The sequence below is a fragment of the Enhydra lutris genome, unplaced genomic scaffold (genome assembly GCF_002288905.1).
Source record: "Enhydra lutris kenyoni isolate GAN:26980312 unplaced genomic scaffold, ASM228890v2 scaffoldscaffold14, whole genome shotgun sequence".
NCBI lineage: Eukaryota > Metazoa > Chordata > Mammalia > Carnivora > Mustelidae > Enhydra > Enhydra lutris.
The window spans coordinates 4,966,286-4,990,794 of NW_019154098.1; the positions used below are offsets into that span (position 1 = coordinate 4,966,286).

Sequence of the window (24,509 nt, forward strand, 5' to 3'; positions counted from 1 at the left end):
TGCCTGACCCATACAAGGACGGTGAGCCGGAAAAGGGCCCTCAGGAGAGCTCCATGAACTGAGCTGAAGAGCCGGTACTAGAAATTCCAGGAAGAGGACTTGCCAAGGAGAAGAAAGCCACATTTCCTTCAGAATGTCAGGAAGAGGGAGCCTAGATAATGGGCGAGGTATCAGCGTGCACATTGTCACGGTTGAGGGAAGATTTCCCGTGGGGACAAAGGAGGCAGGCATTGTCTCTGTGATGCCCACAGTTCTGGAGGGTGTCCGTGATCAGCGAGCCTGCCCTTGTAAGAAGACCTCTGTTTTATGCCCTACTTACTAGTGAGAAGAAAACGACACAGGAAGTCCCATAGGGCATGAGAAATGCCTCATGCAGGGCCTCACGGGGGCACTTAGGGATTTGGTCATCTGTGAAATCGTGGAGTCCTGTGGTCTAGTTTGTCAGTCTGCTCAAAGTCAAAGGAGTTTAATCTGCCATAGAAATACGGCCAGCGAGTGGAGCCTGGGTGGCTCATCGGTTGAGCATACAACTCGATGTCGGCTCAGGTCGTGATCTCAGGGTCATGAGATGGAACCCCATGTCAGGCTCTGTGGTCAGTGGCGAATCTGCTTGAGATTCTCTCTCTTTCTTTGCTCCTTCTCCTACTCCTGTGTGCACGTGCTCTCTTTCTGGCTCTCTCTCACTCTCTCTCATCTAAAATAAATTTTTAAAATATTAAAAAAGAAAATGTGGCCAGTGGAACTGTATTCAACAGAAAATGCTCAGACCTTTTCCTAAGCACAAAGAGTCATCCCACCACATATCGTACACTCAGTACATGCCTGGTCTTAGGAGCTTGATTTATTTTATGCTTTTTATGTCTGTACGGATCCCAGGAGGTCGGGGTGGATATGCCCATTTTTCACATGGAAAGCTGTGGTTACAAGGGGTGATGTCACTTGCCCAAAAAGGCCGGTGATTGAACTGTTTTGCTGGCTGTCCCTCCTGGTACTAGACGGCTCAGTGCTGCTCTGACCTTCAGAGTCGTTACCCCATCCATCCTCGGCCACGGTGTCGGGCTGGCTGATAGATCAACTAGGCCTTGACAGTGATAGAGAAAGGGCTGGTGCAGCAAATAAAAACAGAAAGGCATTTGCACACAAGGATCACTTCTACTTAAAAGCCACATCAATTTGAATCCAGCGGGTCTAAATAGGTCTGCATTAGCCTGGCAATTCTCTTTCCTTCATGACGAAGTGCAAATTAGAGCAGACACATCTGAGCGGCCTTGGTAACGACCTGGGACTTCACATGTTTTTCTTCCCTCTGCTGAAGCTCCAAGGCAGGTGTTAGCTTGGGTGTCACTCTGCACTGGGGGCTGAGAGCGACCTTTGTTCCCGTCTCCCCAGGATTCTTCAAGGCATCTGAGGACAATGCACAAGGCACTTGAGCTGTTTTTCTTTGCTGGTTGCACTGATTTTTCCTGTTATTTTCTGGGCTTTCTTTGCAAACATGCCATTTCTTTCTTTCTGTACTGATTTATAGAGGATCAACCTTTTTGCTAGGAGATGGGTACATTTTGTTCCTTCACCTGGGATTTCTTGGTTGTTAAATAGATAGACGTGAGGATAAATTCTCACGATGCCTCATCACATACAAATACCAAGACTCCTGCCTCTTTTCTGTTGAGCCATGGTTCTCTTCATCTGTAGTAAAATCTTCCCTAGCCATTTCCTAGAAGGATTAAGGAAATGTAACGTACATGAACTCATGTTGGAAGCTGCAAAGTACCGCACGGCTGGCCATTTTATGAATAGGTAATCGTTGCCTTATATTGTAGAAACATTAGCATTATTTATGTGAGAATGTTTTTTATATTTTCCCTAGCGTGCAGTTTATGTGTTAAGTGGTTCTGAGAAATTCACCTGTTTGCTTTCCATAACTCTGGTCAGCAGATGCAGGCAAGTCTCTCGTCCTCATGAGACAGACGTGTCTCCCTGAGGTTGAAGTCAACGTGCAGACAGGGTTTAGGGATTAGGGTATACTTGGAATGCTTTGGAAGACACAAAGAGTTGAACAAGGTCCTTTAAAAACTTGATGTCTAGTACCATTAGAATTCACTAAACCTGAAACTCAAGACACAGTGTTCTCCACATCATACATGTTATGTGAACAACATTTTCAGGAGAGAGATTCTGAGGGCACAAGGAGGTCCTTAGAGAAGGAAAAGAAGTTTTTGTCTTTATTTCTCTGTTCTTCGCTTCCTCCCTGATTTCAGGAGAGGAGGATTGCGGAAAACCTCACAGAGGAGGGGACATGTGAGCCGGTGAGAAATTGGGTGGGCACTGATTTCCAACCAAGGAGCACTGCACGACAAGATCAGATCATGTGGTCTGTAAGGGATCAATAAGGTTCTTCGGAGATGACAGGCTAGTTCCCGCAACAGCAGTCTTTATAGGGTGCGATGCCATTCTTCTGTGGTTTTCATGTGTGGACACCCCGATGTGTTTGGGGGGCGTTACCGTCCTTGAGCTGGACTGACACTGGAGGAGGCCACAGGTACGGGACGGACGTGGAGTTCACGGGCTCTTACTCCTTCTTGTTTTGCAGACAGCAGCAGCCTGCACTCAGCCTACGCCCATGAGAACGCTGTGCACAGCAGGGTCTTTCAGATCTTGTACAGGAACGAAGAGGTCTCCATAAATGACGCCGTCCTCTTCCGGGCTCATTTGCTCTTAGATGGAGAAAGGGTAAGTCACGCGATCTGCTGCCAGCCACAAGGGCTTTTGTATCCATTGCTGGGTAAACGGGAAGTGAAGGAGGAACCATAGATTTGCTCTGGAGTCCGACAGGATTCATGACTTTAGAGAACCCACGCACTTACTCATTTATGCTTTTTGTACTTTTTCTGTTATCCATATGCTTCTTCCTGCCATGTTCCGAGCAGTTTCCATCAGCTCCCTGACTGACGCTTTTGTTCATTCTTCATGTGCCTGTTTGTTTGTTGGTTCTGGGGCTCCGTCAAGGAGTCAGTCAGCAGACACCCACTGAGTATCTGCATTGTGTGGGGCTCTGTGTTGGGCCCTTGGCTGGGGGACAAAGCGGCAGGAAAGGTGGCAAGAACTCTACCCTCGAGGGATTGGACACAGGGATAGAGAGCAGTGCCCTGGTGGGTGACGTGCACAATGCTGGCTGAGTGTTCAAATAAACAGAGGGCCCCCAGGATGGAGAGATGAGCTCTGTAGGCAAGGAGCTAGCTTCGAGATGCACAAACTCAGAGTCCCTCAGATGGACGGAAGCAGAAAGGGCACCCCACGCAGAGGGAGTGGGCAGCATGAGAAAAAGCCCATAGACCTTGGGGATCTCATTCTGTTGGTAGGAAACTTGATCGAAAATTCTCTATTCCTCAGATTAACGTATTTTGAAGAAATATCTGAAGTCCGAGCCATTGCTCCCACTTGCCCAGTCCCACCTCCACTCCCCATCCCCACAGCCCGGCTGCTCATTTTTTGCTAGAAGACCTTGAATGACGTGGATGTCCCTTCCCATTTTAGGAAAGTCGGATTAGAGGCATGTCCCCCACTTACATCCCCTAAGTGGTGTGTGGAACGGGCCCTGCTGGCCAGGTGACATCTTCCTCCTCCCCGTGGTTTTCTGTCCATGACTTTCACGGTCTAGGTGGTGACCAGGTCCCGTTTTGTGGCCAGAGGTGAAAAACTATCCCTCGTTCTTCATTCATTTATCATCTATCTGACCCTCAGAGACGGACTGAGTACTGACTAGCACCTGTTAGGGGCTAAAGCTAGAATAAGAAAATATCCCTGGTGTCTTGGGGCTTGTATTTTACTCTTCGAAGAGCACGTTACAGTGAAGGGAAGTAAACCGTGTGCCACCCTGCCCCTGAGCCTCGCAGTGCCCGCCGCTCTGCTTACTCATCTATAAGGAGCACCCACAAGGGCCTGAGATTGGGAGTTGGCACCCCCATTGGAGGGCCTGTGGGGCTACCACTGGACAGCATGGAAGAGAGTGCTTGGCAGGGCGACTCTGCAAGGCTTCTGCTTCCTGATCACCCGGAGCTCCTGCTCCTACACAACAACCTTCACACGAGATGACACTTATTCCCCAGAGGACAAGGGACAGGCAGGAGAAGTCAGCACTGAGTGAGATCACAGTGCCGAGGAGCTGGGCGTGTGAGGTGCTCGGGGAGACGGCATCCCTGGGGGAGGGCACAGCAATGACAAAGGCCCTGAGGTGGGAATGAGGTTGATGTGTCCCAGCAAAAGCAATAAAGCCAAGGTGACTTGCACCATGAGTGGAGGGAAGGAGCAGAAGGTGAAGCTGGACAGGTGGGTGGGGCCAGACTTCCTGCTGCAGGTGCATGGGAGGGAAGACGGGCTTGTCCTTGCTGGTGGGGAGCCACTCATTTGGTCTGAAAAGTGGAAGGGCACGATGTTTCTCTTAGATTCTGCCCCTCAACCCCTCCCAGTCTGTGAGCTTCTCAGGGCTGCAGTCTCCTCTCTGTCTCTGCAACACCGGTGCCTGCCATCGGACTTGGTCAGAGACACCCAGCAAGTGTGAGCAGATGACTTGGTGAATGAACAAATTCAATTTGGAATCCCTCCTTTTAGGGCCTTTGGAACCCCCTTCTCTCCAAGCAGAAACCGGTATCTCCAGGGCCTGTTAGCCTTCAGTTACCCTGAGCCTTGTCTCCTTGTGCCATCACAGTGACCTCGAACGCTTTGTCTGTAACTGACACCCCGGAGACCGACACCCCGGAGACCCAAAGCAGCTCCCGTGAGCTGGGCCCACTGTCTCCTGATGGCTGGTGCCCTGCCCCCACCTTCCCCGCCCACTTTGGACCGTGGAGCCGATTGCATGCATTGCCCCGGAGTATCCTTACCTCCTGGTCTCTGTTTGGGTTCAGCTTGTGAGAGGCCTGGTGGTGACTGGAGGGAAGGTGGGAGAGTGGGATCCTTCCATGGGCTCCTTCCATGCTGGGTCCGAGAGGGCTACTCGTCCTGTGTGCAGGAGCCCGGCTTGTGAGAGCCAAAGGTACATGTCTCTTTCCACCTCCCCATTCAGTGATGTCCCGTTCAGCTGGAAATCGGTTGTGGTGGAAATATTTGTGCCAGAGAAATCAGAGAAATGCTGCCAATGAGGGTTTTTAATTTTCCTTCTGAGACCTGGTGGTTAAACGTTTAGCCAAGGCCTCAGCTCAGGACAGGGGGCTCACTCCACGTAGCTTTCTCCCCAGTTCCGATAACCAGTCCCTCTGAATGTGTCTCCTGGCCCCGGGCGGCCCAGATGTCCTGCAGTGACCAGCCCTGATGCCCTGGCCCTCGTCTGTGGCTCCCATACACCCTCCCCACCCCCTTGTGAGTCAGCACTTTCCTGAACCGCGCATAGTCTTCATTTTGAGAGCGCCCTCTGCTTCCTTCCTGCCCAGTTTAGGAAGAGAGCGCGGAGGTTATTTTGAGCGCCAAGGTCTTCAGACGAGGCTGTGCGCCCACACGTGTCTCACCCAGATTCTCGCAAGAGAGCACTGGTTTACCTCTCGTGGACCATCGCCATTTGCCACGTTGACCTCCGAGCCCTTCCGGGCAGCAGCTGCGTTGGGAGGCTGGGTTTGGACATTGCCCGGGTGTGTTCGTCCTCTGTCATCTGAATTTAGTATGTGCTCCCACCCAGGCAGTTTGTAGCCTTTCTCAAGGCCCAAGTTCAGCTCATGTGAGTTTGTAACAAGCCTCAGTTTTGAGGTTGAATAGGGAGACCTTGTGACGATGCACATTGCTTCCTTCCTCTACCGAGTCACGCATCTCTATAAGCCAGCCTTGGGGTACTCCAGACCGCGGCAAACGATGCCGCCCAAGTCAGTGACGGCTAAAGTTAGTTAGATAGGTCCATAAACACTGTGTATTGAGCATGGAGGCATTAGCTCTTTTTCAGTGCCTACCTGTGTTTGACAACCAAAACACTGTGTATAGCCACTGGGCCAGAGCTCATGCTCCCACATGCACACAGCCCGTCACTGTGGACAGCGGACACTCATCGGATGGCTACACGTCAGGCATACGGTTGCCCATGCTATGGAAAATGTAGACACAAAGATTGTCTGCACTGTGAGGGCATGGGTCAGTGCAAGACACGGCCACGGACAGAAGCCATCCCAGCTTAAGGCTTAGGATAGGTTGTTTTCATGACAGTTGCGAAGAGTGAGTGTGAAAGTGGGATGACTGTTTTATTTGCATACGCTCTGTGTAATCACTCAGAGAACTTGGGAAGGCTGACAAATGCATAGAATAGTAAAAGGGGAGAATAATAACAACAACAGAGTTAGCCAGAATAGAGGAAAAACATGAAAAGGGGGTGGAAAAGCCGGGAAGCCTGGGATGAATGTCATAGACCAAAGTACACCAACATGGCGCTGGGCATTGCTAACAGCAGCTGCACAGTCAGCGCTGGGCTCTCCAGCAGCCCAGGCAAGGAAGGCTGTTCTCAACAGCAAGATGCTTGGTGCCCTGAGAAGGAGGAGGAGCAGATTACACCAAAAAAGTCTTTCTCGATAAGTTTGCATTTTTATAGGGTCAAAAAAGGAAAGCATCTCTTGAAGTGTGACCCCTTCTCATAACCACACCACAGAAACCCGGCGTGCTTGTTCACAATGCAGATTCTTGAGCCTGTCCCAGACCTAGTGAGCCAGGCAGACGGAGTTGATTCAGACTTGTGAATCTTCAAGGGATGCGTGGAATTTCCACAGGAGGCCGTGAAGGGCTTTCGAGACCATGGGTAGCATATTGAGGGCAGGGAGAAGCAGTGAGGTGATCGGCAGATCTGGGGAAGAAACATCATTTCCGGTGGGGTAGGAGGCGGCACAGGTGCGAGGCTGGATAGGAGCGTTGAAGACTCAACACACAGCACAGACCTCGCTGAACACCATAGATAACCTGTTCTGAGGCTCCCTCAGGAGTCAGGAGGAGGAGAGCTGGGATTGGAAATAGAGAAAGTGGGGTCCAGTGCTCCAGAGCATGGGGGCAGAGCTCTGGCCCATGCGTGCTGGTAGGCACCATGGCAAAGGCAGCCACAGTGGGGATGGGTGGAAAGAGGGAGCTGTGTTTCAGCCTAGCGCATGCTTAACCTGGGCTCAGGTTAAGCATAAGGGACACGGCACATCCTGTAGTCAAGGAAGGTCGGTGGGCGTTGACTGTATTTTGGCCAGAAAATGGGCTTGGGGTCCATGGACAGTCCAGAGTAGTTAGAAGAAGACTGTTTCTTTTTGCGGAGTGGTAGGAATTCAGGTTGAGTCATGATAACACCCCCAGGATCTTAACATAAATACCGCCTTGCATTTAAAAGGTGTGTGTTGTGTGGCGTTGTGCTGAGTGTTTTGCTTGGGAGAGCTCACCGAATCATCACTACAGTCCTGTGATGTGTCCTACAGATGAGGATACAGAGATGTAGAGAAAGTTAGTAGCTGGAGCGAAGTCCTGCCTCTAGGAAGTGGTAGAGGTGGGATTTGAACCCAGGCAGCCTGACCAGGACATCTGTGTTTACGAGCGGTATGCAGGCCTCGTTGCTGCAGGGAGGGTCTTGGGAGGGCGGGGTCAGTCCCCCAGGAATTAAGAAATAACAACAATAACTAGTATTTGTTGAGTATGGTCTTTGTTCGTACACTGAGTTCAGTCCTCTTTGTGCATTTTCTTAGTCACACGACAGCAGTGCTGTCTAAGAATAAAGGTCATATTTACTCTCATCTTCTAGATAAGAAAACCAAGTTAGAGAGGTTCATTGGTCCAGGGTAGAGCCAAGAATGGCACCCAGGTAGACTGATTTCCACTGTTACCTTCTTTCCCACCGGCTGTGCTGTAGCTCGGGAGAGACACTGAGAATGGAGGGGAAGATGCGAGAGTCACATTATGAGGGCGTCAAAACCAACCGGGGAGAGAACACATAACCCAACAACTCAGATGGGACCGTGCAAAAAGGCCAAAGAAGCAGATGAGCCCTTGACTGAATCTGGGCCGTGGGCCTCACTCGCCAGTTGACCTTGGGAGAGCTGAATTGGGAGCTCGCTACTAAACTGACCCTCAAGGTCCTCATTTGGAAATGGAGACAGTATTTCTGAATTCACAGTTTTGTCCACGTTGAATAAGATAGAATGGACAGTGGAACTCCCAGGAGCTCCTCTGCAAATATTAGCTTCTGTTACTATGTCCAGAGCTACACCACATGGCTTGCTGGTGCTAGACATTGACTCTGAAAGGGAGGTGTCTTTAACCAAGTAGGGCAGAGCAATGGAAGGGCACACGCACAAGTGTTCATGCATGTGTGCATGTGCAAATGTGTGCATGTGTGTGTAACCTTCTCCATGTGCCCATGCACGAGTGTGTGTGTTTGGAGGGACGGGAGGGCAGCCAACAGCCAAGGGCGAATTCGGTGGTTAGCTTCATTCTGGAGCCTCCTGGAATTAAATTATTGAGACATCAGTAAAGTCGTAGCCAGGCTCAATCTAGCCACAGCTCATCCTGGCCCGGGATTCCTCTCCGGGTTCCAGAGGATTTGCAGCAAGTTTAAAACTGAAGCTCACAGTGAGTCGTTGCTAGCCAGCACGCTCAGGAGGTGGTTAGGCGGCCTTCCTTTGCCAATCTCACTTCCTAGGAACGGGTGGCAAGAGGCTCCGTTGCTTGGGTTGTGTGTACGGAGCAAGGTTTGTGATTATGCAAAACAAAGCTAGAAGCGGAAGTTACTCATAGCGCTTGGATCCAGCAAAATGTTAACTTTTAAAAGCTTTTTTTTTTTTTTTGAACAAATTTTAAAACCCTGGGGACCTAAAGATAAATTCCATCCATATGTCTCTGCTGAGTTATGCTTAACCAGGAACGTGTTTCCAGAGATGCCTTTGGGTAAGAGATTTCCACCCCTGTGGGATGAGGACATTTGCAAAGAAACAAAACCCCAAAGGGGGGGGGGGGGAAGAAGAGCTTTATTTATTCCTCAGGATACATGAATACTTTCTATGTGGCAGGCTCTGTTCCAGGAGCTGGGAATCCAGAATGAATTAAGACTACTCTGTCTCTTAATGGTGACTGATTACTGTGGACATGAGGCAAGAAAATGGCCGGGGGGTGTTGGCCACAGGCCAGTTGGGGACTGTCTGTGAATGTGGGGAGCCTGACCCAGACCGGGCTTCTAGATGGCAGCCCTGTGCTGCCAGATCCAGGGCTTTTTATTTATTTATTTTTTTAATAGAAGCTGGAGACTTGTGATAGAAATGTGAAGTTGCCTGATTTTTGAATGTTTGCAATTTGTGAGTTGCAACTTGCCGCTTTGTGCAGACTGAACAAAATGTGTCTGTGGATCCAGTCTGGCTCACTGGCTTCCAGGTTAGAAACCTGAAGCAATTGTAATAGGAAGCATCGAATGCTGAGAGAGAAATTAGAAACCAACATTTTGTGGGTTTCAGGGACGAAGAGCTCTGGCCCGTCTGGCATGGGGAGGAGCCAGAGTTCTGGTCCAGGAGCACAGTGCTTACCTGGGTTTCTCCACGGAGCAGGAGCAGCAGGGGGATCTGGTTCTTGGCAAGCAATCTTCCTGGAGATGGGGGGAGGGTGTTCAATATGGGAAAAGAAGAATGAGGGGTGCCAGCTTTTAGGTGTATGTGGGAAGCTGGCAGGTAGAACCAATAGATCCCTTTGCGAATTGATGAAAACAGGAAAGTTACAAAGGAAAGCAGCTGTGGATAGGACAGGAAATGCCAAACTGTCCCAAAGTGTAAATAGTTGAGTGTAACAGACCTCAAGACAAAAACGAAAGCTCTGCTTTCTTAGGAAGCTGAGCTACCTTGGAGAGTGACTTCACTTTCCTGAAGGTCAGCAGCCTTCTCTGGACACCTGGACAGTGGTGCCCAGCAAGTGGGCGTGCCTGAGGGCGGAGACACTGTCACCTGCACAATCGTCCCATCACTAGCCAGATGGGGTTTCCTGTGGGCAAGTTCACAACTACCCCCTTCCCAGAACAGGTGTCACCGAACACTTCCCTCCTGCCTGAAAGGATTCCAGATCAAATCTGTTGGGGAAATAAAGTTCTCAAAAGTCCTGTGATATAGCAAACTTATAGCAAACTTATTTAACTTTTTTTTTTGCACATTGACTTTCCCCCTACGTTTGACTACATAAATCTCTTCCTTCTGTTTTGCTGGGAATACACACAGATCTCCCCTTCAACTGGGATTCCACGGAATGTGCATGGGAATTCCGCTTTACAAACGGAGTGAAATTAACCTTGTGGAGAGAGGCTTGTCTTAAACTGTGAGAAACAGACCAGCCACATTTTTGATCTGGACCAGATCTGACCCTTAACTCCTCCGCGCTTTCTCTTGCAGGTGGAGGAGGCGCTAAGTGAGGTCGATTTTCAGCTCAAGGTGGATCTGCACTTTACGGACAGTGAGCAGCAGTGAGTGTCCCTGACGTCCTTAACAGTGGGCCTGTGGTTTCCTCCCTCCGGCCCTTCCCTGCCCCTGGGGCACCTCCTGGCCCTGAACCTTAGAACATGGCTCAGAAAAAGGTTCCCGAGCAGCAGCTACAGTGGCCTCCACTGCCACAGCCCACCCAGCCACAGGGCTGGGGTGTCCACGTGGTCACTGCCGACGGCATGCATTTTAAGCCGGTCGCTCGTGTGCCGCGTGCACAGAAAACAGCCGGCCCGCTTTTCTTCATTGTCTGGTACCATCCCGTCGCTGACGCCTCCGTTCATTTTCAGTGCAATATTATTTTCATTAGGTCTTTAAATGAATGACCGTACTCTGAAGCAGCAAGTCTCAAGGCTCCTTCTGAATCCAAGGAGATTCGGCCGGGATTCTGCGTCTTTGTACTAAATGTCTGCTATTATGTTTCAACTCTCTGAAAATTGAAAATCCATTTATGTATAACCTGCTGGGTAAACAAGCGGGAGACAGCGGCTTTTCTTCCCGGAACTGCTTCCTCTCGGCCTGTGCTGGGGCCTCCTCTCCTGCTCGGGCGAGCTGTCAGCTGCAGGTTCTGTGAGGTCAGAAGGGGATGGTCCCTATTTTCGGGATCCTAAGTCCAGTCAAGGATATTAGCAAAACTGCAACCTCTCATCCGGTTTCTGACCTCTTCTTTGCCCTCGTCCCCGCCTATACCCCACCACCCCCAGCCCCAGGCTAGCTCAGGTCAGGAAGCTCCGGGTGCAGAGGAGGGATGGTGGGCGGCTTCGAACTTGTTCCTGCCTCCTTCCCGGCAGGAGTGTGTGGCCCTTGCAGGGTCAAGTGCAGTAAGGAGGAAGGAGATGGCGGGGGATGGGGGGCGGGTAGGGGTCATGCAAGGCAGATTTAGTTGCTCTTGGGGTATCCCTATACATTCCTTGGGGATCTACTCGTTAATTAGTCAAACTTCCTCACTCCCCCACCTCTAGCCCTGCAGGTCTTTGATATAGCCATGCTTCCTGTGCCTGGCTCATCTACTCCGTGCAGGGAGCTCTTCTGGCATATTCTTCTCCAAAGAACCCACATTTGGGCCTTGGGAAATGAACAAAGGCACTTGAATCCCTCACTAGTGGGGCCTCCCTCCCCCTGCAATCCTGCCCACTCCTCCTGTGGCCGATACACCCACCCTCAGCTTCTCTCGTAAGACTTCTGCAGGATGTGGCAGGCACAAGGACCTACGTTCTCCCAATTCTAAGGGACCCAGGGCAAGCTCACTTGAAGATCCCTCTCATGAGGCTTACAGTTATGGGCAAGACACTCCTTTCCCCTCTGTTCTGTTAGCAGACTCTCGGAGAATTATTCTGACCACTCTCCACAAATTAATCTCCCCTTCTGGTGTCTACAACCACTTCAGCTGATGTGGATAATGGAGAACCGGGTGGCCAATGGTCTGATGCAGGAGGAAAAGTCCCCTGATCCCCTGATCCCTTCATCCCTTCAAATTTCAGACTCCCTCCCAAAGCCTTCTCCCCTTTCTCAGGGACGGCCTCATCCCTGAGATGTGTCTGGTTGTTATGGAAGTTTACATAGCATGAGGAGTTGAAGCAGACGGGATTCTTTGAGACGTCGGTGATCCGATGTTTCCACACCTTGAGAATGGACATCTGCTAATGTATAGATGGTCACGTCTAGTGTCCTGGGCGTCAGGAGTATCTGCTCATGGTCCTGCCATGGGGTCTGGGCTCAACAGCACAGATTGCTCATTCTTGTCTGGACCCAGCCCTTCTGGCCATGCATTTCCCTCATACCTGCTGCTTACTCCTTCATGGGATGGTGGATGCTTGGGAGATCTTATTCTCCTCACACCATCCCCATGGTTTATTATTCTAGAGCCATACTGAACTCAGAGCCCCTGTAGGAGGCTGGCTTTCTTCCTAACCTAGAGACTCAGAAGTGAAGCTCTTGGCTCTGGTCTCATATGTCCCCTCAAACATCTGTGATTTCTGTCTTTCATGCATCTCATTAATCCACCTGTATTCTCTTCCTGTGCCTGCTTCCTTCAGAAACATCCATCTGTCACTCCGTGGTAGACATTTCTAAGTCATCAGAGAATCCTACCCCTCAGCCTAGAAGTCCTGCATCCCACCAGGCAGCCTGAATGATAGTCATGGTAGACCTAGGAATTGAGACCATCTTGCCATCAAAACAGTAGTTAACAGAAATGGGCACAAAGTGCATGAAATTCAACATCTCACACACTGTACTCATCAACCACGAGATGCTGGTCAAGTCCCAGAACGTTCCTACATCTCAGCAGCCTCATTTATAAAATGGACATTATTATACAATTGGTTCCTCATCAGTCTGTTATGAAGATTAACAGAGACAACATCTCAAGTGTGTGGCTGGCCTAATCAATGTCTTCTTCCTCTTTGTGGCTTCCTAGATGCACACGGGTCCAGGGTTCCCTGTGTCCCTTCCTCTCGGCAACACAGAGCACTTAATCACAATCAGAACAGGGGGGCTTCATGGAGTATAAGATTAGCTAAGAGGAACAGGAAGCAAGAGGCTGGCAAAATTTCTAATGCCATATTTTTTTCATTTTCATAAATTGGGTTTAAGGATGAGACAGTGTCTGTAGCACATCCTGGGGACACATATTAGACTTTGAAACATGACCCAGGCAGAGGCTTCTTTAGAACCACGTGGGCCAGAGTGGAGACCAGTCGGAGAAGCACCGTGCACAATCTCAGGGATTTCGAAGGTCTCATGACTCCCATCTCCTCCAGTGGTTCACTGTGGGCAGGGAGATTCTGTCCCCAGGGACATGTGGGCAACATCTGGAGACATTTTTGATTGTTACGCACAGGGTGCTGCTACTTGAACGTGATGGATAGAGTCCCCGGATGCCAATGAAGATCTTGTAGGGCACAGGACAGCACCCCCTCCCGACAGACGGTTATCCCATCCCCAAAGTCAAGATCAGCCTGCTCTCATCTTCCCTCGGGCTCGCACCTGCTGCACTGTGAAGGTCCAGGAGCATATGCCTGCGTAGGGGCAGGGAACTCACTCCTGCCCATCAGATCCCAGTCTGTCCCTGGGCAATTCTGCCCATGAGGAAATTCTTCTTCATTTAAGCAACAAGTCCTTTTTGTGTGCCTTCCCTCCGTTCCCCTGGATTTTAGTCCGTGCAACCACTTAGAAAAATTCTCAGTCAGGTTGACCCTTTAAGATCAGGTAAACAAGACTTTTTTATAAAGTCATCTCTTCATCTCCAATTAAATATCAGGGCTCTTTCTCTATGTTTTGTGTTTTTTAAATTTTTTTTTAAGTTCCTTTATATAAATGCAAACACTCTCTTCTCAGTGCTCTCAGGTTTACCTCTGTCCTTTCTACATTGAAACCACTATGGACTGATTTTTATCTCCATTGATTGGTTCTAGCCACATTTTAGAGCACAAAACAGCTATCACCTCCTTTATTCTGAGGTCTTTACTCCGATTAATGTGACTTAAATTCTTTTTCACATTTTTGACACCTTTACTACCCTGACATGTACTTCACCTCTATTGTTCTAGCCTAAGAATAGCTCTGTGATTCCCACAAGCCTGTGTATGAATGGATTCCAGTACAGTCCGGTAATACAGAATGGACTGCGTGGTCAGATAAATGCGGGTCTGGCATTCTGGTTCTGTCTTAGGACTTGGCACACGTCAGTTTACTCATGCTGGCTTTACTTCCTTGTCTGTAAATAGAATAGTGCTGGGAAAGACCTCATATGATCATCATATGGGTTAAGGGAAAAGCAGTGGATTCTATTCATGGTAAAGCCCCAGTACATTGTTCTCAGAATTAAAGTGACTATAAATGTTAATGACTTTCGGAGGCTCAGGAGGGATCCTCCTAGCCCCTTCCAAATCATGCTTCTCTTGGGAAGAGAGGAGGCCCTGTTTGTGGTCTGTTCATGGAGTCATACGGGGCTGCTGTGATTTGGGTGTTTGGCTTTCCTTTGCACAGAAGGCATAAGCAGCAAAGATTCCAGGAAGCAGCGTTGGGGCAGGTCTTGCAAGTTTGCTACCCTTGTTCTCTCTGTGTCTCATTTCCCCATCTGTGGAGGAAGGAGAAGCTTGTCTCTGACTATTCTCTGAGCTTCTACTCTACTCATGTCCATCCAGGCTTCCCAAGTACTCTGGCTCAGAGAAACTTGGAGAACCTGAGGGATTAGTTTCCAGAGCTTGAGATTAGCACTGGAGGAATTTTATTTAGAGAAGAAGCAGCCCTGTTTTTGTCACCAGAGGCTCTGTTGGACCTTGCCTACCAGCCAGTTCGTCTCTTGGGAATCAGACAGGCACCAAGGACAAAATGCTAGAACAAAGGTCGAGGAATCCATGATAAAAGTGGTCAACTATTTAATCGGTATGCTTAGGAACTCATCCAATCGTTTAGCCAGACAATTATTCTCTTCAGTAAGCAAACACCGGGCCAGCTTCTATAGTGTGCAGGATAAGATGCTAGGTGTTGGGGATAGAAAGGCTGATTAGTCACATTTCCTGGCCTTAGGAGCTAGAGATCTAGTAGAGAGCACAGACTTACAAAGGAAGTGCTTTCCTGTGTGGGGGGGGGAGGGGAAGGAGCAGTGGGGGAGGGGGAGGAGCAGAGAGGAGGGAGATGTGCAGTGGGGGAGGGAGGGGAACAGTGGGGGAGGGAGACCATGGAGGGCTTCTATGTTGAGATGAGCCCTGGGAAGGGTCCGAGTGTGTCTCCATCACTGGCCTGACAGGGGGCTTGGTGTCCACCCCTTGGAGCCCCTGGGCTGCTGAGAGAGAGAAATAGCTGTGTGATGCCTCCTGACTTCTTTTTCTTCTTGGACACGGGGTCTCTTCATCTGCCAATCACAGGAGAAATGATTTCTACCAGACAGGGTGATTGTAGGGATTGACTAAGATGATGTGCGCGTGGTGGTGGGCCCGGGGAGAGGCTATCATGCAGACCTGTCTGAGTGACAGCAGGGCTGGCCCGCCGTCACTCAGGGGCACGCACTCACTTGCCTTCCAGGCTGAGGGACGTGGCGGGGGCCCCCCTGATCAGCAGCCGCACGCTCGGCCTCCACTTCCACGCCTGGAGGGGCCTGCACCACCAGGTCCCCGTCATGTTCGACTACTTCCACCTGTCAGTCATCTCGGTGACCATCCACGCCGCCCTTGTGGCCCTGCAGCAGCCCTTGATCAGGTAGGAGGTGATGACCATGATCCCGGAGGTGCGGGGGCGCCGCTCTGCCTTTCTTGTTACGCTCCATCCCCGGGGCAGCTGGGGGGCTCTGTCCTGGCTGGGGTTGACGGGGCCCGACCACAGGAGCTTCTCCCAGGCTGACTGTCAAGGCTCTGGGCCTCCCTCCGGAGTTGGGGTGAGGTGAGCGGCGCATGGGGAGTGCATCGGGAGTCAGGGGTGCACAGGCAGGGAGCCGGGGGCTGAAAACCTGCCAGCAGTGGATCATACCTGGACCCCGTGCCAGGCTTTGCTTATTCTAACGATGCCTTAGCTGAGAAGTCCCCCGCATGTCCCCGAGACACGCTGTCTTCATCGCTAAGCCAGGAGCCCTCATGCGGCGCAAGTGCAGAAGAGGATGTGGCCAAGCCCGGGGCAGGGGCTCTGTCTGCTGGCCCCTCCCTGGCTTACTGTTTGTTCCAAAGCAGGACCCTGAGGTTTCAGGAATGCCACAAATGGAAGAACAGAGCTGGTACCTTGTGTTGTGTGCCTGGCATGGCCAGACATACGCCAGGTCACTTCGAAACCTTGCCCGTGCTCATGGGCATGAGTTGCTCGGGATATTCATGGAGAGAATCTTGTAAGACTGAGTCCTGGGAAAGAGCTAACCTTCCAGGGTTCCTTCTCAGGACAGCTTCTCTGCACTGGGAGTTAAAATGCCTGTGGGGGACACTGCAGTCCCCAGTGATTATTGTTGGGTAAGGCCCAGGTCGGGGTCAGTGAATAGGGAAGAAGGAACCTGGATCCTGGCCAGGTGCCATGGCCAGGAGATGCTGCCCCTGGAGACCTTCACTCAGTCCCTGGGCCTCTTGGCCGAGCTCCATCCTGGGTTGTGTTTGCTGATGGGTTTAATTCAGACACTGACCTTGAATGGTAGACAGGGTACCTATATATCAAGTCAACAATAATTCCCAAATCAAGAAATGTCAGCCGGAGAGAGAAAAGCTCAGTGGACTAAAAAAGCCTAGTTTCTGAGAGCAAAGGGGGCCCTGCATAGGGTGGGCCTTGAACAGCATTGGGTTTTGAACTGGGGAGAGTCTTTGGGGGGTGGTTTTTAGCTTAGGGCCCATGAATGGAGCCAAGGACACTGGAGGTGGAGAGACCTGGTGTTATGGGCTGTGTGTGCGGAGTGCCTGGTCCCTCGGCCCTGCTGGCAAGGGTGAACAAGTGTGACCTTCTCCTGCCCATCATGGATTTAGCTCCTTCATGGAAACTAGACCTCTGGAAGGGAGCCCATAGGACTACTTATCGTTCTTTCTCAGCGCCTATACTGAAGGCCTGCTGTGCCCCAGGAATGGTGTTAGGACCGACACAGTATACCAAGGAGTCATTGCTAAAGACGCTTCCCTCAGAGAATGCAGAATCAAATGGAGGGAGCCCCTCGGCTTGGATGGCATTATCCTATGGCAGACGCTGAGCAGAGTTTGACAGAAAACATGGCAGAAGCAAATGAAAGCAGACCCGAGTTTGGGAAATCGCAGGAGACAGAGTCCAGAAAGCAGCAGACGGTATGAAGGCCCTGCAAGGCTGCCCCGCTGGCTGTGTGCTCGCTCTGCGGCTCGGTGGAAAGTGGCCTTGGTGCAGACATGAGGTCACAGTCCGTCTGCTGTCAGGGATGCAGGGCGGATGGCCGGCGGTGCTGTCCTGTGTGAGTGGCCGGTCCTGAAGGTCCAGCCCTGAAGGTGAGCCGAGAGCCCGGCTGGGAAAGCAGAGCACCGTGCAGGCTGTTCTGGGTCTCAGAGACAGAGCTCCTGAGCCTGGGCGGCTTCAGGCCCAGCCTGATGTCTGGGACCTCCAGGTAATTTCTGGGGGTCCTCAGAGAGGTATCTAACCTCTCTAAGAGTTTGAACATCAAAATAGGAACGGGAGAAGCGGAGGGAGGAAGGAAGGAGCGAACTTAAGAAATGAGTAGGGTTATGAACCCAACAGAAATGAAGGGGGTACAACGAGACGAAGCTCACATCGTGTGCCGCACCTGGTGAACACGGGCTCGGTCACGGGTGGACACCCTAAATTTTAGTCGTTTCTGGAAAGGCCGAGCCACGAAGCTCTGGGATGAACAGATTGCATCCGGGACCCTGAAAGGCCTGGAGCCTGGTGAGGCAGAGACATCTTAAGTACCTAAATCTAGTTCACTGTGTAACCCATTCTGGGAGCATGGTGTACGATGGCGTTCAAAGTCGGCTCTGCGGCAGGAGGGTCCCAGGTTCTGTCCTGAGCCTCCTGCTGATTAAGCCTGTTAGCTCAAGCAAGTGACTTCAGTTCCCTGAGCTTCTGCCTGGGTGCATGCCAGGAGGGTATCAGGAGGATTAAATGAGATCGTACACGGAGAACCCTGGGCCATGCCTTCAGTGGATTCGTATCTGGGCAGTGTCTACCATGTTGCAGGCCCTGATCTCGGCCCCCCTGGCCAGCACCTCATAAGCACGCACCGAGCCGAGCAAACTGTAAGCATGGGGAAGAAGTAGTTCTGCTCCGGGGAAACCAGGACCAGCTTTAGAGAAGAAACAGCCTTTGAGCTGGACCGAGGGGATCAGAGATTGTGACATCAAGAAATAAACTGGGGAGGTGCCTGAGTGGCTCAGTGGGTTAAAGCCTCTGCCTTTGGCTCAGGTCATGATCCCAGGGTCCTGGAATCAAGGCCCGCATCCGGCTCTCTGCTTAGCAGGGAGCCCGCTTCCTCCTCTCCCTCCGCCTGCCTCTCTGCCTACTTGTGATCTCTGTCAAATAAATAAATTAAAAAAATCTTAAAAAAAAAAAAGGAAATAAACTGGGGAGGGTAAAGGTCACATTTAGTGGTGTAGCTAATGACATGGTACAGAACTGAGAATCTGTTTACTGTCTAAGAGGGAGGCAGGGAAGGTTTTGAGCAAGACCCTCCCTTGATAAAGCCTGTTTCTTGAAGATCCCTCCAGTGGCCAGAGTGGGCTGGGCTGGGAGTGATATCAGGGTAGAGGCGGGAGGACACGCTAGGGTCCCGCTAGGAGATTAAGTGTTCACAGTGAAAAGCAGGTGTCACTCCTCTTGCTGCTGGGAGCACTGATACTATCTAACGAGGACCTGGGTGGAAACTCCTTGTAGAAAATGTAACCTTCTGACAGAAAGAGCTCCTTGCAAATCAGACGTGGCAGAGAGGAGCGCACAGAGCTACCCAGCGCCAGAGCCTGGCTCCTCCCGGGATGGGGGTAAAAATAGAACTGTCTTCTGTTCTCTGGATTTTACAGGAAGGATTTCTATTAGTTCACGCACAGTGGCTGGGAACAGAGGGAACCCTTTAAAATGAAGGGAAATGCCTGTCAAATAGGGCGAACTCTAGTTTTTTTTTCCAGAAAAGTGAGTTTCACAGCATCGGTTAAATCCAGTCAGGAAGAAGCAGGTGTGCAATGAAAATTTAACCTCAAAAGACCTTCCGCCTTTCCTGAAACACCCCGAAGAGAACCTGATTTTTACACCTTACATGAGGAGAGCTGGATCTCATGGGAGGGATTCGGATCCGTTGGAAAAGCTAATCAAGCCCACCGTTAAGTGAAATAACCAGTCCTTCCACTTACGAATTGGCCGTCTGTCCCCAAATGTGTCGTGAGCGTCACAGCTCACGCACACATTCTCTGTTTCTCGGCAATGTTTCTTTTATCCGTTTGTAGTTTGTGCATTTGCTTTAAATGGCAGTTCCAAACAAATCAGAGTCATGACTACGTTACACGCATTAATATTTGTGGTGTTATCAACGATAGCCATGTAGACAGTCACCACGGTGTGAGAGTGTATTGCATTTGTGGTATTATGGATGCAGCTGGAGCATTTATGGAATCGTGACTTTTTGCTTGACGCTGTCCTTGAGGCCACTTTGGGCTACGCTCAGGAATCCTTAGAGCCCCTGGGGAAAGTGCTGGGACCCACCTTTCCCAGGTGTCAGCCCTTCAGAAGCACCCAGAGGCTAAAAACGTACCCACGTCATGTAGCTTCTGGGAGCTCCGCTGGGCTTGGAGCCTGGGGGCACCAGCCTCGCTGGTGGCCTCTAACCTCTGGACCATTCTCCGTGCGGATCACCTCCAGCTCGTCCTCCTCCGCCCAGCTAGCTTTATGACTGCTCTCTGTGCTCACTGTTCCCAGCCCACCTTCATCCTGTCACCTCTGCGTCCCTCCCTAGACCGAAACATCTCTGCGGAGAGGGCCACGGCTGCGTCCTCCGACCCCCCGCCACCCTGCCACCTAACGTTCTGGCCTCTGCGGGGCGTGCGCCTGGTACATATTTGCATAAATGAATTAAACGGAAATATAATGGGAGCTTTCGTTCCCTGTCAGGATGTTAAGCAGGAAGGCGGGTCGTCAGCTGGACTCAATCCTTCCAGGATTATTTCTTGAGCACCTGTGCCAGAGGGGGCTATGGTTGTCCCTTCCTCTGCGGGAGGACAGACGGAGGCTCAGGGAGGGGTAGGGTTGGGGACTGTGCCCCGAAGTAGAAGCAGGACCCAGACTGTAGCAGATGAACCCCCGTCCTTCTGGCCCGGAGCCCATCCTGCCTGCCCCTCCAGTCCCGTGGCCTGGGAGCTCTGCCTCAGTTTCTCTCGGCAGGCACGTGGTTGGCCTTCAGGGGTATTTCTTCCTCCACAAAGCAGGACAAGTGCCGTTTTACCTCCCAGGATCTCATGCCAATTGTGCTGCCCTGTCGGGTCGGCATCCTGGGGGCGGGGGTAAATGGCGACTTCTAAATGGCTAATCTCACAGTGCCCCACTAACGGCCCCAAGGGGCTGAGCTCATAGCCCCATGCCTTTCTTCACACTGTTTTTCTCCTCTTCAATCCCCCTGCCTTTCAGTTTCACCCGTCCGGGAAGAGGCTCCTGGCTTGGTAAAGGCGGGCCAGACACAGGACCAGAGCAGTCCAGCCTCTCTCTGGAAAACCTGGTCTTCGGAGCTGGATACTGCAAGCCGACTTCTTCAGAGGTAAGGTCCACACGAGATGTGGCCTCAAGGCCACCCTCAGTTTTGTAGGCATGGTATGTGTCCCTTCCTCTCACCTGCCCATCCATTCCTGCCTTTTTGCAAAACATATTGCCAATGCCAGGCTCTGGGGTAGACACCGGCCCCAGGGTCCTCACACGCATCTCTTCTGGGTGGTCCCTCGTGAGGGCGTGTTGTGAGGGGTTTCCCTTGGACCGTGTGGGAACCTGGAAAGTCCCTTGGCCTTGAACTGCCTTCAGACCCCGGCTCCGTCTCTGTCTTGCTCACTTTTCTGGGCCTCAGTTTGCCCCCTGCCAGGTGAGGTCATGGAAACGTAATTATCTTCCGGGGTGGTGTGTGTAGCCGTTGCTGTCATGAAGGTAAAATTCCTAGCCCGGCGCTGGTACTCAGTAGGGGCTCAGCAAATATGCATATCCCGACCCTTCCCCTGTTCTTTCTTCTCCATCAACACCCATCCTTACCCTCTGTGAGGTGCATGTCTTTGGCCACACGCAGCATCGCTGCCTATATCTCTCCTGAGCCGACACAGGATTATTTTTATCAGGGACCTGTTCAGAAAGGACCAGCCCACATGAGTCTGGCTTCCCTGGAGAGACAGAACCAACAAAAGATAGAGAGATGGAAGAATGGATTATAGTATTTCCAATGACACTGACATATTTATGTATATACGATGTGAGAATATAAAGAGATCTGTTGGAAAGAATTGGCTCACATGATGTTGGAGACCTGTCCCCTGCCGGCTGGGGACCCGGCAGAGCTGAGCCGGTGGTGGGATTCCAGCCTGAGGTCCAGTGTGCAGACAGGAGAACACTGGTGTCCCAGCCAGAAGGCAGGCAGAGAGAGGACATTCTCCCACTCAGATTCCTCGTGGGTCGGGTGACGCCCATCCACGTCAGGAGGGCAACTCCGTACTCAGCCTGCCCACCCCTGCTGCTAAAGGGGGTCCCCGCTGTCCTGTGCAGCCCTGCCCCCTACTCCTGGTGCCCGGCCTAGCGGGGTCTGGACTTGGCTGGCTCTCCTGTGAGGTCAGCTCTCCCAGCCTGAGTCCCAGCCAGGAGGCCTGGCTGCAGAAGTGTGTTCTGGCCTGGCCCGCAGTCATGCGTCCATCTGGTCCAAGCCTCTGTGTCACAGGAGAAGCTGAGGAGTGGGCTGCAACCCTCCTGCGTGACAGGGGACCCAGACCCAGGACAGGGTTCTGTGCCCAGAAGGAGCAGAACTTAAAGCCAAATAGAACTTTCTTTCTTTCCTTCCTTCCTTCCTTCCTTCCTTTCTTTCTTTCTTTTTTCTTTTTTTTTTTGGAAGATTATTTCCATTTATTTTATGTTTCTTATAATTTTTTGTATTATGTTATCTTAGCCACCATATAGAACATCATGAGTTTTTGATGCAGTGTTCCGTGTTTGATTGTTTGCATAAAACACCCAGGGCTCCATGCGATAGAACTTTCTGGAAGGTGGTCTCCAGTGACCTGTAGATGTAGGACCTCAGGCAACTGCTCAGACTCTAGGAACCACATCCTCATCTTTGACATTGGACCCAGCAAATAGTAAGAAGGTAGTGGAAGGCAGGGGCCAGCCAGCCCGGGGTTGGGGAGTGGCATGTCTGCATTATATCCTGCACACAATGACTTCAAGGGCTCCCGCATGGGATTGGGAAGGAGTGGAAGGCAGGGACTTCCTGCTCCCTCTCTGCATCCCCACGGCCACACACTGACGCCTTGTCATAAGTGGATGCTGCGCGCTTCCCTGGATCAGCCCAGACCCCCTCTTGAGAGCCGACCTGGCTCCAGACTCCCCTTGGGTGGACCGAAACCTTGGTTGTGACCACCTCACACCTCCACTGCTCCCTCAGCTGGGGCCTCCTCCTCCTCAGTCCCCGCAAGTGTGTTCCCAGAGCGTCCCCAGCAGATCTACCTGAATATCTCCAGCTCGGACCATTTTCTGACATTTTCTATAATGTGGCATAGGACATTAGGGAATATCAGAGTTTCCACATCAATTCAAAGCATTTCTAACACATATTCCAAGACACAGCCTTTGCTAGGTCCACGGGAGGCTATGAGGGCAATTATGATACAGTGTCCCATAAGGAACTCTTACGCACATCCTCTGATGCCTCGTTCAGGTGCCACCATCTCTGAGGAGCAGTCTTGGATTTCCTAGTCTTTGTTTTGTCTCCCAGATGTTTCTTTCACGCTCAAATCTAAGCATCTCTGTCCCTCCTCCCCGCGGGTCCGAGTGGTTGGGGATAGAGGCCAGCTTACTCGGCATCACATGCCCAAGTCCAGCACCTTGCGGAGCTGCCCTTGGGGACTGTGCAGAGCCCTAGGGCTGGGACGGGCTGGGTCGGGGTGCACTGACTCTATGGCATCCGAGAGACTGAGTGTGACCCAGCTGGGTCCCTGCCCTTGAGATGGTGTGACACGGGAGAGAGAAGATTAAGGTGTCGGACACCTGCTGTGCTCCTCGGAGCCCTGGGACCGGGCAGGGTTTCACTCACCCTTGGAAATGCAAGTTCTCAACCTGAGAATGGGATAATACCTGCTTTTAGAGAGAATCTCAGGAGGTAATATGTCTAAAGGCAGTACAAAAATAGACCCCTAGCAGGCGTATGATACAGTATAGTTTTTCCCCCTTCTATTTCTTTTCTTGGCTATTTTTGGGGATGTGTGTCAAAGAAGACGTCCCTGTCTTTTACAAGAGTCAGATAAAATAGCTTATTTGTGGGTGCTCAGCAGTGAACTTGCTCATGCAGCTTTGAGCTCAGTGGGTTATTTTCGGGACCTGATTCTCTTCCTGTGTATTTTCCATTTGGGTCCCATCCAATTATGTGGGCTCAGTGCTGTGCACCCACCCCGTGCCTTCCCACCAGGCAAGGGCTGCCAGGCAGAGAATAAAATCCACTCCCCCGTCCTCCTCTAGGATCCGTGCATCCAAATCCCCAAGAAGCCCAGTGCATTAGCAAATAGCATGGGGGTCCACGCACACTGCGGCATCAGCTGGAAGGGTTAGACACCAGGTGTTCCCTTCCGAATAAGCCTTTCTGGGCAAAGACGTTTGCAGAAACCAGAGTTCCAGAGCTAAAGGAGCTGACCACATGAAAAACCGCGGGAGGCCAGGGTCCCTTTCCGCCAGCTGGGGCCGCCCTCCCTTCTGCTGCAGCCGCGCTCTTTCCCGCTGACCCAGGTGGCTGGGGCCTCCGCTTTGCAGTTGCAGCTCAGATCCCCTCCCCATCGCAAGCCTGCAGCTTTGCCCCGCGGGAATTATTTTCCCTCTCTGATTTGCAGCTTATCTGTCGAAAAGGGACACTAATGCCCGCCTTGCCTGGTTGCTGAGAAGATTAAATGAAATAAGCATATTAAAGCCTGGAGCGTAAAGCCGGGCACAAAGTGCTCAGTAAAACCCTCTGTTGGATTATTTTTCTTTTCGTTTATCCACATAATTAAATTGAACGTTACTCCAAGAGCCCCCACGCAGTCTGTGAGGAGGACACTGAAGGGAGGGCTTGAGATGTGGTTTTGTTCTTGGCTTTCAGCACTAACCTGCTGTGTGACCTTGAGTCAGACACTCACCCTCTCTGGGTCTCAGTTTCCCCAGGTGTATAAAGAGGATTGGATGACATCGTGCTGCCCCCATCTCCACCCCCCAGTGCTTTCTCTGCTGTTTTCCCTGCGATACCCCCGTCACTGTCTGGTGCTGCTGGGGCCATGTGAAACATGCTTGATTTCTTCGTCCAGATTCTCCAGAAACAGAACCAGGAGGATGTGTGTATGTGTACACACACACACCCACACCCCCACACACCCCCCCACCCACCCACGCTCACACACCCACACCCCCCACACCCCCCCACACCCCCCC

The 24,509-nt window shown here is 51.5% G+C and overlaps 1 protein-coding gene across 1 annotated transcript in view; it reads left to right on the forward strand.

Moving 5' to 3' along the window:
* The window catches only part of LOC111146687 (family with sequence similarity 135 member B), a 172,383-nt gene that overhangs the window by 77,734 nt on the left and 70,140 nt on the right, over window positions 1-24,509 (forward strand). The window contains exons 3-6 of the mRNA XM_022502346.1: window positions 2,591-2,730; window positions 10,359-10,429; window positions 15,474-15,647; window positions 20,502-20,628. Coding sequence (XP_022358054.1) covers window positions 2,591-2,730; window positions 10,359-10,429; window positions 15,474-15,647; window positions 20,502-20,628 — 512 coding nt within the window. The remainder of the gene's footprint in view (window positions 1-2,590; window positions 2,731-10,358; window positions 10,430-15,473; window positions 15,648-20,501; window positions 20,629-24,509) is intronic.